Source organism: Apium graveolens, chromosome 5 (genome assembly GCF_009905375.1).
Source record: "Apium graveolens cultivar Ventura chromosome 5, ASM990537v1, whole genome shotgun sequence".
Classification (NCBI taxonomy): domain Eukaryota; kingdom Viridiplantae; phylum Streptophyta; class Magnoliopsida; order Apiales; family Apiaceae; genus Apium; species Apium graveolens.
In genome coordinates, this window is record NC_133651.1 from 12,556,166 (window position 1) to 12,571,417 (window position 15,252).

General features: G+C 38.7%; 1 protein-coding gene across 1 annotated transcript; it reads right to left on the reverse strand.

The window, feature by feature from the left end:
- Positions 1-13,622: 13,622 nt before the first annotated feature.
- LOC141659820 (protein FAR1-RELATED SEQUENCE 5-like) lies at positions 13,623-14,861 on the reverse strand. The gene has a single exon (XM_074466747.1). The coding sequence runs from the start codon at positions 14,859-14,861 to the stop codon at positions 13,623-13,625; it is 1,239 nt and encodes a 412-aa protein (XP_074322848.1).
- Positions 14,862-15,252: the final 391 nt, after the last annotated feature.

Here is a 15,252-nt window from a genome sequence, read left to right on the forward strand (position 1 = left end):
GTGTGGGGTCACAGCATAAGGTTATTATTATTAATTAAGTGAAGTGATATTGTGGAAAGAAAGACCGTGACGACCCGGATCCCCGACCCCGGATCTGGGGGTGTTACAGAAATGGTATCAGAGCTAAGCGTTATAAACCTCAGAGATGATGGGACGTTAAGATAATAAGTTAACTAAGATAATAAGAACTCTTGCCAAGTTCATAGTCGGACTACCTAACGTAGTACTGACAGTTAAAACCCTTATGGGAACCCTTATAAATATCGTGATAGAAGCGTAGTTCGTTATCGTAGATGGTAGCGGGACTCCGAACCCTGAGGTTGAGGAGCAACAGCGCGATGATGTTTATTACTAATTGGAGATCGGATTGTGGATCCGATAGAGTGTCCTAATGCAGGACCGGATGATGTTGATATTAAGGATGTTGTCCTAGTAGGGATAGTTGTTGAGGAGGACCCCATGGAGGATCCTGACAGGATTGGATAAAGGACCACTGATGAATTGATGACCATGGTTTGGTCGACTACCAGAGGTAGGATTGGCCGGTCACTACCGGAGGTTCGTTCAAGTTTGTAAAGATAGTAGCCCCTTTAACGCGGCTTACTCGTAAGACTGAGAAGTTCGAATGGACAGAGAAATGTGAGAACAGCTTTCAAGAACTGAAGCAGAGGTTGGTGATGGCCCCTATGCTGGCATTGCCGGATGGAAAAGGAGATTTTGTGAAGTGTAGTGACGCTTCGCACAAGGGCTTAGGGTGCGTGCTTATGCAGCACGGTAAGGTAATCGCGTACATGTCAAGACAATTAAGGTAGTATGAAATTCGATATCCCCGCTCATGAGCTTAGGCTCGTGGCAATAGTTTACCCTAAAGATTGGAGGCACTACTTGTATGGAGAGAAGTGCGAGAATTACCTAAGCCATAAGTGCTCTAGTACATTTTCACGTAGAAAGAGCTCAACATATGCCATAGGAGGCAGTTAGAGCTAATCAAGAATAATGATTGGGAGATTCTTTATCATTCGGGGAAAGCCAATGTGGTGGCTGATGCCCTTAGTAAAAAGGAGAGACTCAAGAGGTTAATGTCTTTGGGAAAGTTGATAAGAGATTTTGAAAAAAAAAAATGGAAATAGATATGAAGGTAACCGGAGCCGGTACCGAAAAGCTGTTTGAGATTGCAATAGAGACCGAATTATTGGAAAGGAACATATTGTGCCAGAAAAAGTGATGAATGAAGGCAGAGAGCCAACAAATAGATATGAGATTAATACCGAGAGAGATGATAAGGGAATAATGAGGTATTCCTATAGAATTTGGGTTCCAAATGTTTAAGAGCGTAAAGATGAAATCTTAGATGAAAGCTAGTTTGAGGAATAAGAGTTAGAGCAAACCCTGAATGTGATAGTCAGGGAGGACGCCATCAAGATAGAAGGAACCCATAACATAATGGAGTGGAAAATGAGGATTTTAAATTAAAAGATGACCCCAATTATGGGGAGTAGGATAAAACATTTTATACTAAGGAAACAGAAAGTCGAGTAAGGAAAGGAGAACCGAGACGGTACTCCTATACGGCAATTCATGGACCTATCTAGACAGAACTTAGACTATTATCCCCAACCACCACCCTGAGGGGACAATGCGGCAGGAAATTCTTTCAGGACCTCTAAGTCGCTAAGCTCTCAGAGTTCCAAGGAACAAGCTGGCCCAATCGAGGCAAGAGCCTGGCTAAAGGAAATATAGGAATTATTTGAGATTCTAAATGATTGACGAATCTCAAAAGGACTGTTTTGTCACTTACCCTCCTAAGAAAGAGACCATCCGCTGGTGAAAGACCAAGAAAGGCACGGAACCAGAGGTTAGAATAAACTGATTTAAGTTCAGTCAATTGTTTTCAGGAAGGTACTGCCCAAAGTTATGGAGATAGTGTAAAAGCTTTAGAGCCAGAACAAAGGCGGACGAGTATGATGAATTGTGAATCTAAGTTGTAAAAAGTTGTCAAGATTCGTTCTAAGGACACGAATCCAGAATGACGGGACGTTTGAAATCTATGCTTATGTTGTGTTGGTTCATGAATTAATGATAAGAGAAAGGAAAATAAAAAGGAATTGAAGTGGAAAGGAATATAAAGGCATTAGAGTTTGAGGAATGATAAGGGAGTTGGGTATGAGGAAACCCTAAAGACTCGTAGCAATAGAAATAGAAAAGTATGCCTTCGTCAGGATGAGGGTGATTCACCATGAGTTAAAATTGCTGGGTGAAGGCATAAGAGATACATATATTTTATCCCTAGTAAGTTGGGAGGATTCAAGGAAACCTTGAGATAGTTCGAAGGATAAATAATAAGACGTGGATAGACTAAGGAGACAAGAAAGTAAGAAGGTAGGAAAATTGGATGAAGGAAGTGACCTTCAAAAATGCGAAATGTAAGAACGGTGGCTCGATACCCAGAAAGGGAGACGCCAGGTATGAGAGATATCCCAACATTGAGATGACTGTTGAGATAAACAACAAAAGTAAATAAGGAATTATTAAGAAGAAGTTCACGTTGAACATGACCAATATCTTCCAGAACATCCATGTTATCATTACCAAATCAGGAAAGAAAAGCGAATGACCATTGTTATCTTTTGGAGGCCATAGGGATTGACCTCAATTTGAATAAGGATGCTATTGTGAATTTAGGCATATACTATCGAGGTGGGAATGATTGAATAAGACACCCTTATCAGGGATATATGACTTGATTTATCCATAGAAGGATGCAGGTACCTTTTAAAGGTGGAATTAAGGATAGAACATCGGTAACTTAAAACGAATCCCAGGGGAATGCATAAAGGTTGGCATTTCACCCTTGATAGGGATAGTATGAGTTTTGACAGTATGATTGGGAAAGGGTTAAGGTAACAACAACCTTTAAGAATCAGTGGAGAAATTTTGCAGAAGTATATAGACAATGGTTCTACTATTAGTAAATGGTATTGTGATATGCCCTGTATCTAGGGAATACAGGAGGAACGATTGAAGGATAACCTTAGAGGTTTTATAAGGAGAAAGGTAATATTCAAAATTCTCAGGAATAAAAATGTTGATAAAAGAAATATGACGTAATTATAATGATGCCAAGTGGGGCACGTGTTAAACCACGAGAAAGGATGGATCGAACCAGTAATGGTCGAAATTGTTCAGGGCAATTAGGACTTAAGATAAAAGATGTTCTAAGTATGATTGAGAGTCAGTCGTGACAGTGATTAACCTCTAAAGACTGAGGCAATAACTTATGGAAAAATGGTGATATTTTTTTTTTACTCATCAGATTTTAAGGGAAACATCTTCACTCAAGCAGTGATCGGAAATAAGGTAGAAAATTTATTTGGAGGTGGTTAAAATGACATTGACTGTAAGGAAATTTTACTATCAGGAAAGGCCAAAGAGGTGGCCGACACTTTAAAGGTAAGAGGATAATTATAGGCGCGTGTGCCAAAGGAATACAGTAATGATGGTTGAAGCCGTAAAGGTTGTATTATGGTTTGGAAGATTGACATTCCTTCTGATGACTGTGCAATACCCAACCGTAATAGTAGTTGGTAAAGGTTTAATTCGTGTAATCGCCATGAGCGGGCTATCTATCTCAGAAGATACTATCTTGAGATAAGCCAGGACCATAGTTCAAAAAGGACTAAACAAACCTTTGAGTTAAGTCTTCTATTGAAGGCATATGATTAAGAATGGTATTAACCTGCTATCGTTGCTTTGAGCGAAACTCTTCTGCAAATTTTATCTGCTTCATGTCATGTATGTATGTCAGGATCAGGAGTGTACTCCATGAATCATGAATGGTGATTATGTTACCTCCTTAGAAGGATTTGATACGACATGTATGGACTCCGTATGGTTAGCTATTAAGACTTCATGGAAAATGAATGACGACAGTAGGTCAGTGGTGGACCATAGTAAGGCAGCAATGATTCTGCGAGTATTGAGCTGATTATAACCGTGAGAGTCGTATTATTATATGAGGAAGGTTGCGGTGCAAGCATAGAATTCAAGTAACGATGATGTCTAGAATGAGATCCCAGATTCGATTTTCGATGTCGAGGGAGTTTCAAAGGTAATTGTGTATAAGCTCGAGGAAGAGCATGGGTCCATAGAATGATGGACGGGATAGCGAAAATATTTAGGCACGTGAAATGCGATGCTATAATACTTGATGTTGATATAAATACGTATATGTTTTGTTCTCCTATGACAAACCTCTATAGTTCAGAGGTAGGTTCCAAGCCAGATATTTTGTGGCAGTATATTTTTTTCATATATACAATTCTCTTCAGTTCGTTCTTTTCTCTTCTTTTCATTTCATGTAAGCTGAGAAGAACAACCCTTCCAGAAGGGGAGGTATTGCCGAATGACTATCTATCTTTGTGATAGAAGCCTAGTAGGATACCACATGTTGTTTAATTGCTTGTCAAGTACTAAAGGCTGGCCACCTTCTGTACTAACTATGCGATATAACAAGTGTTCATGATCATAGTGATCTCTCAACAAATTCCTTTACTTCTATATGATTAATCAAACTTTGGAAAATAGAAATAACTGAAAAAGGAGTAATAAAGTGGTGGTAGTATGCGGAATGGAAACACATTCGTGATACTAAGGTTGACGTGGTTATTAAAAGGTTATAGAACGCTAACGAGCAAAAGTATAACCAGTATAATATTAGGAACGGAAGGTAGTAGCGATTACGAACTGGAAAAGAATGGGTATTGAGAAGCAAAAGTTCTAATGATAAAAGCAATAATGAGAGTCTGTGCAATAGACTTGAAAGAATTTGGAATGATCACTTAATTCGGATTGAGTTATCTTACGACAATAGATCATATGTCATTATCGAGATGTCGCCTTATGAGATCCTTGAGGGAAGACAATGTCGATCTCCCTTATGTTAGGATGAAGTTGTAGAGCGCAAGATGCTCGGACCCGCAGTAGTCCAAAGGACCAAGGATATGATAGATCTAATCAGAGGACGGCTGGTAGTAGCCCAAGATGGACATGATAAGTATGTTGATTTGACACGAAAGGATAAAGAGTATGAAATAGGGGACCTAGTAATGATATAGGTATCCCTTGGAAAGGATTGATGAGGTTCGGAAAGAAAGGAAAGCTAAGTCTACAATTTGTTGGACCCTTGGATATATTAAGACGTTTGGGAAGTTAGCATATGAGCTAGCCCTAACCCCAAACATGTAGCAGGTCGTAACGTGTTTCATGTATCAATGTTAAGGAAGTGTAATTCAGATGCCAGATAAATAGAGGCATATGAGCGCATAGATATGCAACCCGACGTAACCTATATGGAGCAACCAGGAAGGGTTATAGAGTGAAAAGGAACAAGTGCTTAGGAGAAGGATTGTCAAACTAGGCAGAGTTTGGTGGTAGAACCACAATGTGGGAAAATTGACTCGAGAGTTAGAAAGTGTAATGTTAAGCAAGTATTCCCATTTGTTTTCTATCTGATTCCGGGACGGAATCCTTTTAAGGAGGGGAGACTGTAATAACCCCAAATTTTGGAAATTTTTGAAACCCTTATGAATAGTGTTTTTGCTGAATGAGAAAACTTTTCATGCCACACTATGTAGGGGTTCTGATATGGATATTCTGAGATTTTATTAGTACTTTATATGGGATATAAGTGTATGTAAAGATCGTCAGAATCCAATTCCGAACACTTTGATTTTTCCCGGAAATCCACAATATACGGAGAGAATTGAGTATAAGGTAACAGGATAAAAAGGATTTAAATTAAAGGATTATAAGAGAGGATCATAAAAGGAATACAATGTATTGAGAAAGGTTAAGGGGACCTAAGTAATAAGATCCCGGGTATGATCCTTCAAACGATAAATGAAAGCGAAAGTTAAGCGAACCGTATAACAGATCAGCGGTCATTAGGCAACGATTAGGAAGTTAATCAAAGGGATTAATGGGAATGATGTCATCCAACCAATAGAAAGAAGACAAGGAAGGAAGGATGACATCATGAGGATGAGGTAAGCATGACATGGGAAGGAAGGAGGTGTGGTTGAATAAGAACCACACAAATTCAAGGGCAAGGTAGTAATTTGCTAAATCAAAAACAAAAACCAAGCCAACCAAGCTAGCAAAATCATTTCATCAAAAAATCAAAAACAACCAAGGCATTTGTTCTTCACTTTGCTCTCGGCTTTTACACATTTTCAAGGCATAGAATTTTCAAAATCAAGATCCAAGCATCCTAAATTGGTAAGAAAATTCCCTAATCATCTTTATGCTTAGTTATGGCTATATCATGAGTTTAAGCCATTAATTCTTTCTCTAACTTCTTCATTTAATCAAGGAAGAAGACAATGAATAGTGTTTTCAAGTTTTTAACTTGAACTTTTCTTGTTTTTCTTGAAGATCCAAGCTTTCCTAAGGCTTCTCAAAGCTTCTTAAGGCTTCCTAGCTCCACCCACCACTTCAAGGAAGGTATACCATTTCCAAACCCTAGGTTCATATATATTATAAGGTGATTTTGAGTAGTGGGTTGATGTTGTAGTTGTTGTTATGATTTAGAGTTTGAGATTTGGAATGGTAGTGTAATGGAATGGTAATTTTGTGGTTTTGATTTAAAGAAACTTAAGAATGATTAAAGTTAAGTTTAAGCATAAGTATGAAAGATTAAATTGAATTGGTTGGGGTGGTTATGATGTGATAAGGATGGAGGATGGTTGTATGTTAGATTTGAGGTTGATTTGGGTTGATTGTGGATGGTTTAAAAAATTGGAAATCGCGTAAACATAGCCGTCGTAACGGCCGATTTTCTTTGGACTGTTTTTTGTGCATAGCATTAGGACCCGAGAACCCCCTGCTAGATTGTGACCACTGCCATGTTTAGATAGCTCATGTTACGAGCTTCGTTTTGATATGTAGTTCGTCCGATTCCGATTTACGGTTTAGGAGAAACGACCGTTTCAAGTAACGGCATTTCGCGGACGAAACTTTTTCCCTCGCCTTACTTTGGAATGTAGGTTAAAGACCAAAAAGGGTGAATTAATGTATGAAACATTTATGGTAAGTGTGTTAGGCAGTTGGTAAGTCATTCGCGAAGGAATCGCTTTAAAACTCGTAAAGGTTAAATTATTAAAAATGGTGGAGCCGAGGGTACCCGAGTGACTTAAGCGAATCGGTGAGCGCAAAACTAGCATTAGAGTCTAAGTTAGTTAAATCATAGATTTACAAGTGATTTTGGTTTAATTCCAACTTACTTGTTGTTTATAGGTTATCAGACTCATCCCGAGCCTTTCTCACCCCCAAGTCGCTCAGGCAAGTATTCTATCCGTTATACTGTTGTTGTGATGAATACACTTGTATATGCATTATCTTGCGATAGATGCATGTTGGTTATTTAGCAAATTCTTGCGATATATTGTAGCATGTGATATGGTATATATGCATGCCTGTTTCATATTCTTGAAATATATATCTGTTGGTTCAGTTGATAATACCTATGCTAGAGGATAGCGGTAACTTGCATATACCCTTAGTATAGGGACCCAAAAGGTGAAAATATTTTCCAAAACCGGGAGTCGAGGATCCCGAGTAATCTTATATATATGGATAATGATATATATATATATATATTTATATATATATATATGGTTATAGTTTTCCAAACTATAAATCGAATAAGGTTTATTCGATAACTTTAACTTTATTTTATTATTGAATATTATTTCGAATATTATTCGAAGGCGTATGACTCCTTTATTTTATTTAATGAATATTATTTATAATATTCATTCGAGGTATTATGACTCAGCTTATTTTATTTATTGAATATTATTTGAATATTCATTTGAGGATCTATGACTCCGATTATTTGCTGAAATATATTCTTTATTTTATTAAAGAATAAGATGTCAATAATCAAACTTATTTTCGATTATTCAAAGAAAGATAATACTTTCATATAAGTATAGCTTTGGTTAATTAAAACTCGTTTCAAGTATAAATTCTAATACTTCTACTTCAATTATTTTTATAAAGACTATTCTTTATGGGAATATTATTTAATTAATAATATTCAGATATTTTCTAATATTCTGGGGACTGATTTACTTCATTAAATCAGCTTTACTCCAAACACTCTTTAAAGTGTTTTCGAGTCTTCGAAATGATTTTTAAAAGTCAGAGCGGATCCCAAAACTCATTTTTATATTTAAGATCTTCCTTTTAAAGGGGATTTAAATACTCGCTCAAAACCTGGGGAATCCGGCTCTGTGGTGTATTTTATATTCGCAACGAGGTTGCAGATTTGGTAAATGAATTGATTACTTGCCCAACGTTCGGGAAGTAAGCCCATCTCATTGAGTCGGCATAAGCGACAGGCCGGGGTACGGTCTATTATTGTGTAAGTGGCTGGGTGGCAGTCCATCAACGCGTGAGGGACCGGGGTACGGTCGAGCGCGAGGTCCTAATGCGGTCAGGGTGATGACCGGTGAGGAATTCATCCATCTACAGTAGAAAAGGTTACTTATTGGTATCTTTGCCTGATCAGCGAGATATCGGGTTTATGCCAAAATTCTTTTCCTTTCCAAAATTCATTGAATGTTTCAAACTCTGTTCATACTTTGCATAACAGAGATTCCAGGAAATGTTTAAAGGGATATATATATGTGGATATATATATATCGGGACTAAATAAAGTATCTCATAACTTTTTCATTCAATAATATTTCAAAGATTGAATCTATTCAAGTCTTATCTTGTGGTCTCATCAGTGGGATGAACTTTTGAAACTGATTATAACTTGAATGGTGGTAGTTCAAGTAGTATTGGGAAAGATATAAGTATATTGGGGTATTTGGTAACCTCATCTTTTAAACTTATATCTAATTAATAATTGTCTTATGAATGACAAAGATTTTCAGAAAAAACGTTGAGACAAGGTTAGATATATGAGATCACCTTGCAACGATATTTTTATACAGTTATACACTGGGATTTTGTGTATATTATGCATGGAAGAGGACTTTCAATATTTTGAAAAGTATATATGTATATATACTGAATATTTTGCGACTTCATCGCATTAAGATATCAAACTTGGTTCATTTCTTTTGACCAAGACTTTCATGAGTACTATGAGAAGGCTCATATACTAGTAAGTATATACTAGTAATTATCTTACACACGATAAAAGATTCTAGTAAGTATCCATCTAGATACTTATATTATTGTTATCACTATATATTATCTTGCGAGCTGTAAGGCTCACTCTTGCTTTATTTCTTCATCACACAACAACAGTTAGGAAAGATGGCCAGACTCAGGCATTCTATTTTTGAGAATCAATTATGTATAATTATAACTTGTGGCAGATAATGGCAATTAACTGTAAATTTATCAAGTAATCATTTTGGGTTGTAATAATTTTAAATTGTGGATTCAAAGACTTGTACTTATTTCAATTTCATCTCTGAGACTATAACGGGTTGTGGTGTGTGTTAGTGTGGGGTCACAGCATAAGGTTATTATTATTAATTAAGTGAAGTGATATTGTGGAAAGAAAGACCGTGACGACCCGGATCCCCGACCCCGGATCTGGGGGTGTTACACTTTGTATCGGAATAACATCAAGCTGGGGTGGTTGTTTGAGATATATGGTGCACAGAAACCTGAGAAGAACAATATGAGGGCCACAGTTGTACATACCAAGGCGTATCTGCTATTCATTATGGGTTGTATCCTCTTCCCCAGCATCAACCGCTCTTTTGTTCATGTTCGGTATATGCACCCATTGATTAATATGCGGGAGATTCCTTATTATGCTTGGGGTGCAGCTGTGTTAGCTCATATATACCGGGGTTTAGAGATTGCTGCAAGGAAGGGCAACAAGAGCATTGCTTGTTGTGTCTGGGTGTTACAGATTTGGTCTTACGAGAGATTTCCTCGTATTGGCGTGCCTTTACGATCTCCCGGCAGGAGGATTATCCGGTTGCTGAGGGATGGGCCTATGCTAGTGATACTCATGTCGGGGTTTCGAAGAAGCGCAGGATGTCAGGCCCTCACCACAGCTTACCGTTCTATAGGGGTGAGTTTGATGGTGTTGCTGGTGATGAGGTGGTCTGGAGGCCGTATGCTAGGTTCGAGGATGTTATGGACAGCGAGATGATACAGGCACAGTTAGCTGGGTGCGGTCGAGTTCCCCTTGTATGTTACGACGTGGTCGAGTGGCAGCATCCGGACAGGGTGTCGAGACAGTTTGGTTCTAGTCCCCAGATTCCACGGGCACCGGTGAACATGGTTGGTTACAGGGGGGCTAAGGATGCCACGTTTGCAGGGGAGGATTGGCTGGTGCGGTGGTTTATTGATATTGGAAAATAGGCCAGGTTCTGTTCAAATTTGGATGGCCTTGTTGATGACTCGGTAGACATAGCTTCGGAGGCTGATTACATGGCATGATATGCTGATATATCTCGTATGTGCATAGGGAAGCCCGATCCACAGCCTCAACAGCAGTACAAGACGAGGGAGTTGTATGATAGTCTCGAGGGCTATGAAGTTGTAAGTGTTTTACAAATATGTATATTTCACATTACACACTCACACACTACAAAATTTGCATTCACACGTATTTCATCTTGATGATATGATATCCTTGTGGAATTAATGAAAAATGTTTGCTTGTTTTTGTTTGTAGATGGTTGTCGGGCTTAATATGTTGAAGCAGCTGGACGCTAGGGTTCCTCCTGAGTTTGTGGAGGAGTTTGGGAGGATTTCTGCTACCTTCCTCACACCATTCTCTCGGTTGATGAAAAAGATCAAAGGACCCGCCTACAGACCTCCCACATTTCAGAACATAAAACCAGATTTCATTGCACCTTTGGCTGACGACTTTGACATTCCAGCCATTCCTGCCCAGGATGTCGTTGACATGACACAGCCATCCCAGCATGTGTCTCAGCCACCCCAGGCTATTGCCTCATCTAGTAGGCCCGCGAAACTTGCATCCCGCAGGATGAAAGAGGAGAAGTGGAGTATCACTAAGAGTCTCATCATGACAAAGAAGAATGCTATATTTTCAGATTGGGGATGGGGCTTTGGGATGGCGTCGAGGAATCCCGGTGGTCTTAGTGTTCAGGACTATCACGTCCATGCATCAGCTATGCAGAGTCTGGCTCCAGGAACATGGGTTGATGACAGGATCATATACACTTATATGGTATTGTTCGTTGTCTAATATATTTTAGTTTTTGCATTTATTTTACTTGTTGCATTAATTTTACTTGTTGCATTTATTTTACTTGTTGCATTTATTTTACTTGTTGCATTCATATATACTTTCAGGGATTGCTAAGGACTCGGGAGGAGGAGATTCAAACTGGAAGTATATGGGAGAGGAAACCCATCTATTATTTCATGGATCCCTACTTCATGGTTCTTGGGAAAGGACATGTGAAGAAAATTAGAAAAGCATCGAGGGTCGGTGGAGATACATTGCAGAGAGCATGGAATAAAGCATTACGTAGCTTTACCGGGTTTTCCAGTGCTAACGTTGGTCCTTCTGTTCTCGAGGCGGACTACATATTCATCCCATGTTGTGTCGGAGATGTGCATTGGGTTTTGTTCATGTTCGGTACTAGACGATTTGAAGGTCTTATCATAGATTCAATGAATGACGAGCCGGATTATCGTGAGGATATACGAGTGGTGGTATGTTCCTCTACTATTACTGTCTTCTATATAGTCCTTACCAATTGTATAATTTATTCATTCTCGGATCATAATTTTATTGCAGTCATGGTTGTTGTCGAGGCTATTGCATATGGTACACCCAGTCGAGGGGCGTGACTCTACTTCAGCCGAGGTCCTAGCTATACCGTCCAGGCCAAAGCAACGAAACTCTAATGATTGTGGTGTTTATGTGATGAAGTACATGGACTACTTCACACAAGGATATGACTTAGCTGAGGTACCAAATTGGTCGCAGGAGGAGGTGGATACCTTTAGGTATCGAATAGCCAGGGAGCTTCAGTTAGGGAAGGCAAGGGGGATTCCCGGGATTCGTATGCGTAGGCGTCACGAGGCTTCGTAGTTGAATTTCATAGTGTTTTAGTTTGTCAGATTATGTAGTTGGATTGCATTTCATTTTAGGTTGTCGGATTATGTAGTTGGATTTCATTTGATTTTAGGTTGTTGAATTATGTAGTTGGATTTCATTTTATGTTGTCGGGTTTTATTTGGTTTATTTGGTTTGTTTGGTTTGACGTTGTTTAATTTTGTTGGATTTTTGTTATTTTTGAGCATTTTGGGTTGTTGTGGATTTTGGTGGAATTTGGTGGATTTTGGTGTTGTAGGTGTTGGGATTTTGGTGGAATTTGGTTGTGGATTTGGTTGTGAATTTGGTTGTGAATTTGGTTGTGAATTTTCTGGCTGCTCTATTTTCAATCTGTAAAAAAACAATTTAATGGCCCCAACCGTGGAAAATTTCCGCAGTCCGTCTACAGCCCTACCGCGAAAAATTTCCGCGGTCCATCAGTTTTGTTTTTTGCCCCTGAAAACAGAGCAAAAGACAGGGGTAACAGAGTATGTGCAAAATAATCTTCTGTTGAAATTGCTTAATTTTTGGAAGTTAGTCCTAAACTAACTTCCACTAATCCAAACTACTCTCAAAAGTCTTAAAATATGGTAATGAGTGATTTTCAAAAAAAAAATTATTTTTTTTCATTTTTTACGTTAAATTGAAAATTCCTTAAAAAGTCAACGAAAGTCAACGCTTGTCCAAATATTGAAAAAAACTTTTCAATACATTTCATAACAATTTGTAATGTATAGTTCGACTTGTAAATTTTAATTTTCAATCTCAAATTTTTAGGTACACTTTCAATCTCAAATTTCATACTTTAATTCATAGAAAATTCATATAAAATTCAATGAAAATACATAGATTCGAATGAAAATTACACGATCAATACAATCCACTAAATTTTATGAAATATATTGGTCCTAACCAAAAATACCTAGTATATTAGAAAGACCACCAGATAACCGGTGTTGAGCAACTCCTTGCGTAGTATCCACGAAGCATGCAATATGGTAGAGAACAAGTACACAACCATCACGGATATGGCCTTCCGTAAGTTTCCAAGGGTAAGGGTTGGAGTCGTTCCAAATGGTAACGGGAATCGTATTCGAGCCATCGTAGAGACGAAATCTTGCAAAACATGTCCTGCGTTCCCCCTCCGTCCCTCCCGTTAGGTGTGAAACCCAACCCTTCACATATTTGATGCGTATTTGGTCCATATTACAACCCTCACGAGGCCTCAAGTTTATAATATCGGCAATCCGATCACATTTAACAAGCTTACCGCCATTCCATCCTGATTTTTTCCATTTTCCATCGGGCATGTTGTTTCCCAAATTCAAGATCGGAAGGAAGTACGGATCCGGATGAGAGTTCACCAATCTCCACGGTTTAGTACCCTCCATCCAATTACATGCCTCGATCCAATTTTTGGCCCTATAAGCCTCCTCATCGGGTGGGTACAAGTTCGTTTCCTCTTCCTCCACATGGGGCGGCTCGTCATTGTCCACAAGGTACACCACTAATTATATTGCGATTCTTGAACATTTTTAAGATCTTCTAGTCTACTAGCACACTTCCTTTTATCATGGCCTTCCATTTGACAATAAGTGCACTTTCTTGGCGGCTTCTCCTTTTTACCAATCGATTCTATTGGACTTTTAAAACGAACGTCCTTCTTCCTCCCTTTAGTTTGGGACATAATAGGGTCAAGAATTGTTTCTTCATGAGCACTTGCATTTGGAGCTTGCGAATTGCTTTCGTAAGATTTAATTCCATCAACGCTCATTCTTTCGAGAATTGGTATTTCTCGATTCATCACTCCAACGGCATAATCATACCGTTCCTTGGATGCAATGCTACTTTGACAAAAACTCGTGGTTAACATTGTCATGCTATTAAATCGATCGGTTGAGGTCATCTCATGACTTTGTCCAACATCCAAATTGTAAGGAAACACACCATCAACTCTATTGGCATGCATTGTCCACCTCCGGTTTATGTAATACGGGGGAATTTCTGAAACCCGTTTCTTAGTGAAGACCGCCAATAGGTGTCTACAAGGTAGCCCCGAATGTTCAAGCATTCTACACGTACACATTCCCAAAGAGCTTGCTTTCTCGAATGCCACAAAATAAACATTTCTTCTCGTAGGCTCGGACATGGGCCTATAACAACTATAGTACGTATAAACATCCCCCATTCTCTCCCCTTCTTCACTAGCTCGTCGGTTTTTTTCAACAAAGTATTTTGAAGACTCAACCAATTCATCTTGAAATCTTATAAACATTTCCTTAGTATAGATACAAGAAGCATGATACTCCAATGTGGTATGCAATTTCATGGGACGTTTTAGATTAATGGTGACATAATCTTCTTCCTTCTCCCTCATGAATTGCCTTGCCAATGCTTTTTGGGCATACTTATCAAAGAAAGAATTCATTCCCTCACTCCTCGATGTACTATTTTGAAATGCCGAAAATTTGTTTCTAGTATATGCAGGAATCCACTTGTGCTTCAACTCATATAACCCCTTTAACCATTTATGATCTTGCAAGTGATACTTTTCCACAAACGACGCCCATCTAGCTTCAAAAACACATTCGGTGAGAGATTTATAAATGCAATTGTTGAAGTACGTCTTGAATTCCGGAAAAGCCGAATAATAATGAGCTAATTTCTCCAGGAATTTTTTACTAATGTGCCAAGAACACAATAAATGGGTAGTATTCGGGAGTACAACCGCAATAGCGCTTACCATGGCTTGATCTTGATCCGTGATTATAGTCAATGGAGGATTATTCCCCACACCTTCAAGCCAAGTACGAAGAATCTACTCAAAAGTCGACGCGTGTTCATCCCGCACAATGCAAACCCAAAAATTACCGATTGATAATGATGATTGACTCCGGTAAATGGGACAAATGGCATTGCATACCTATTTATCCGATAAGTGGTATCAAAAGCCATAACATCGCCAAAATTTTGGTAAGCCATTATACATCTCGGATCAATCCGTACTAGACACTTCAAGCGATTCTCTTCATCGACTTCAGTCCTAATAAAATATTTAGAACCACTTTCTTCATTCAACCTATGCAACAAGTCCAACTCCGCTTGGGCATCACTAATCTCAAACCTTTTCTTCCTCT

Coding starts and splice junctions, on each gene's coding strand:
- LOC141659820 (XM_074466747.1), bottom strand. CDS start 14,861: ATGGTAAGCGCTATTGCGGTTGTACTCCCGAATACTACCCATTTATTG.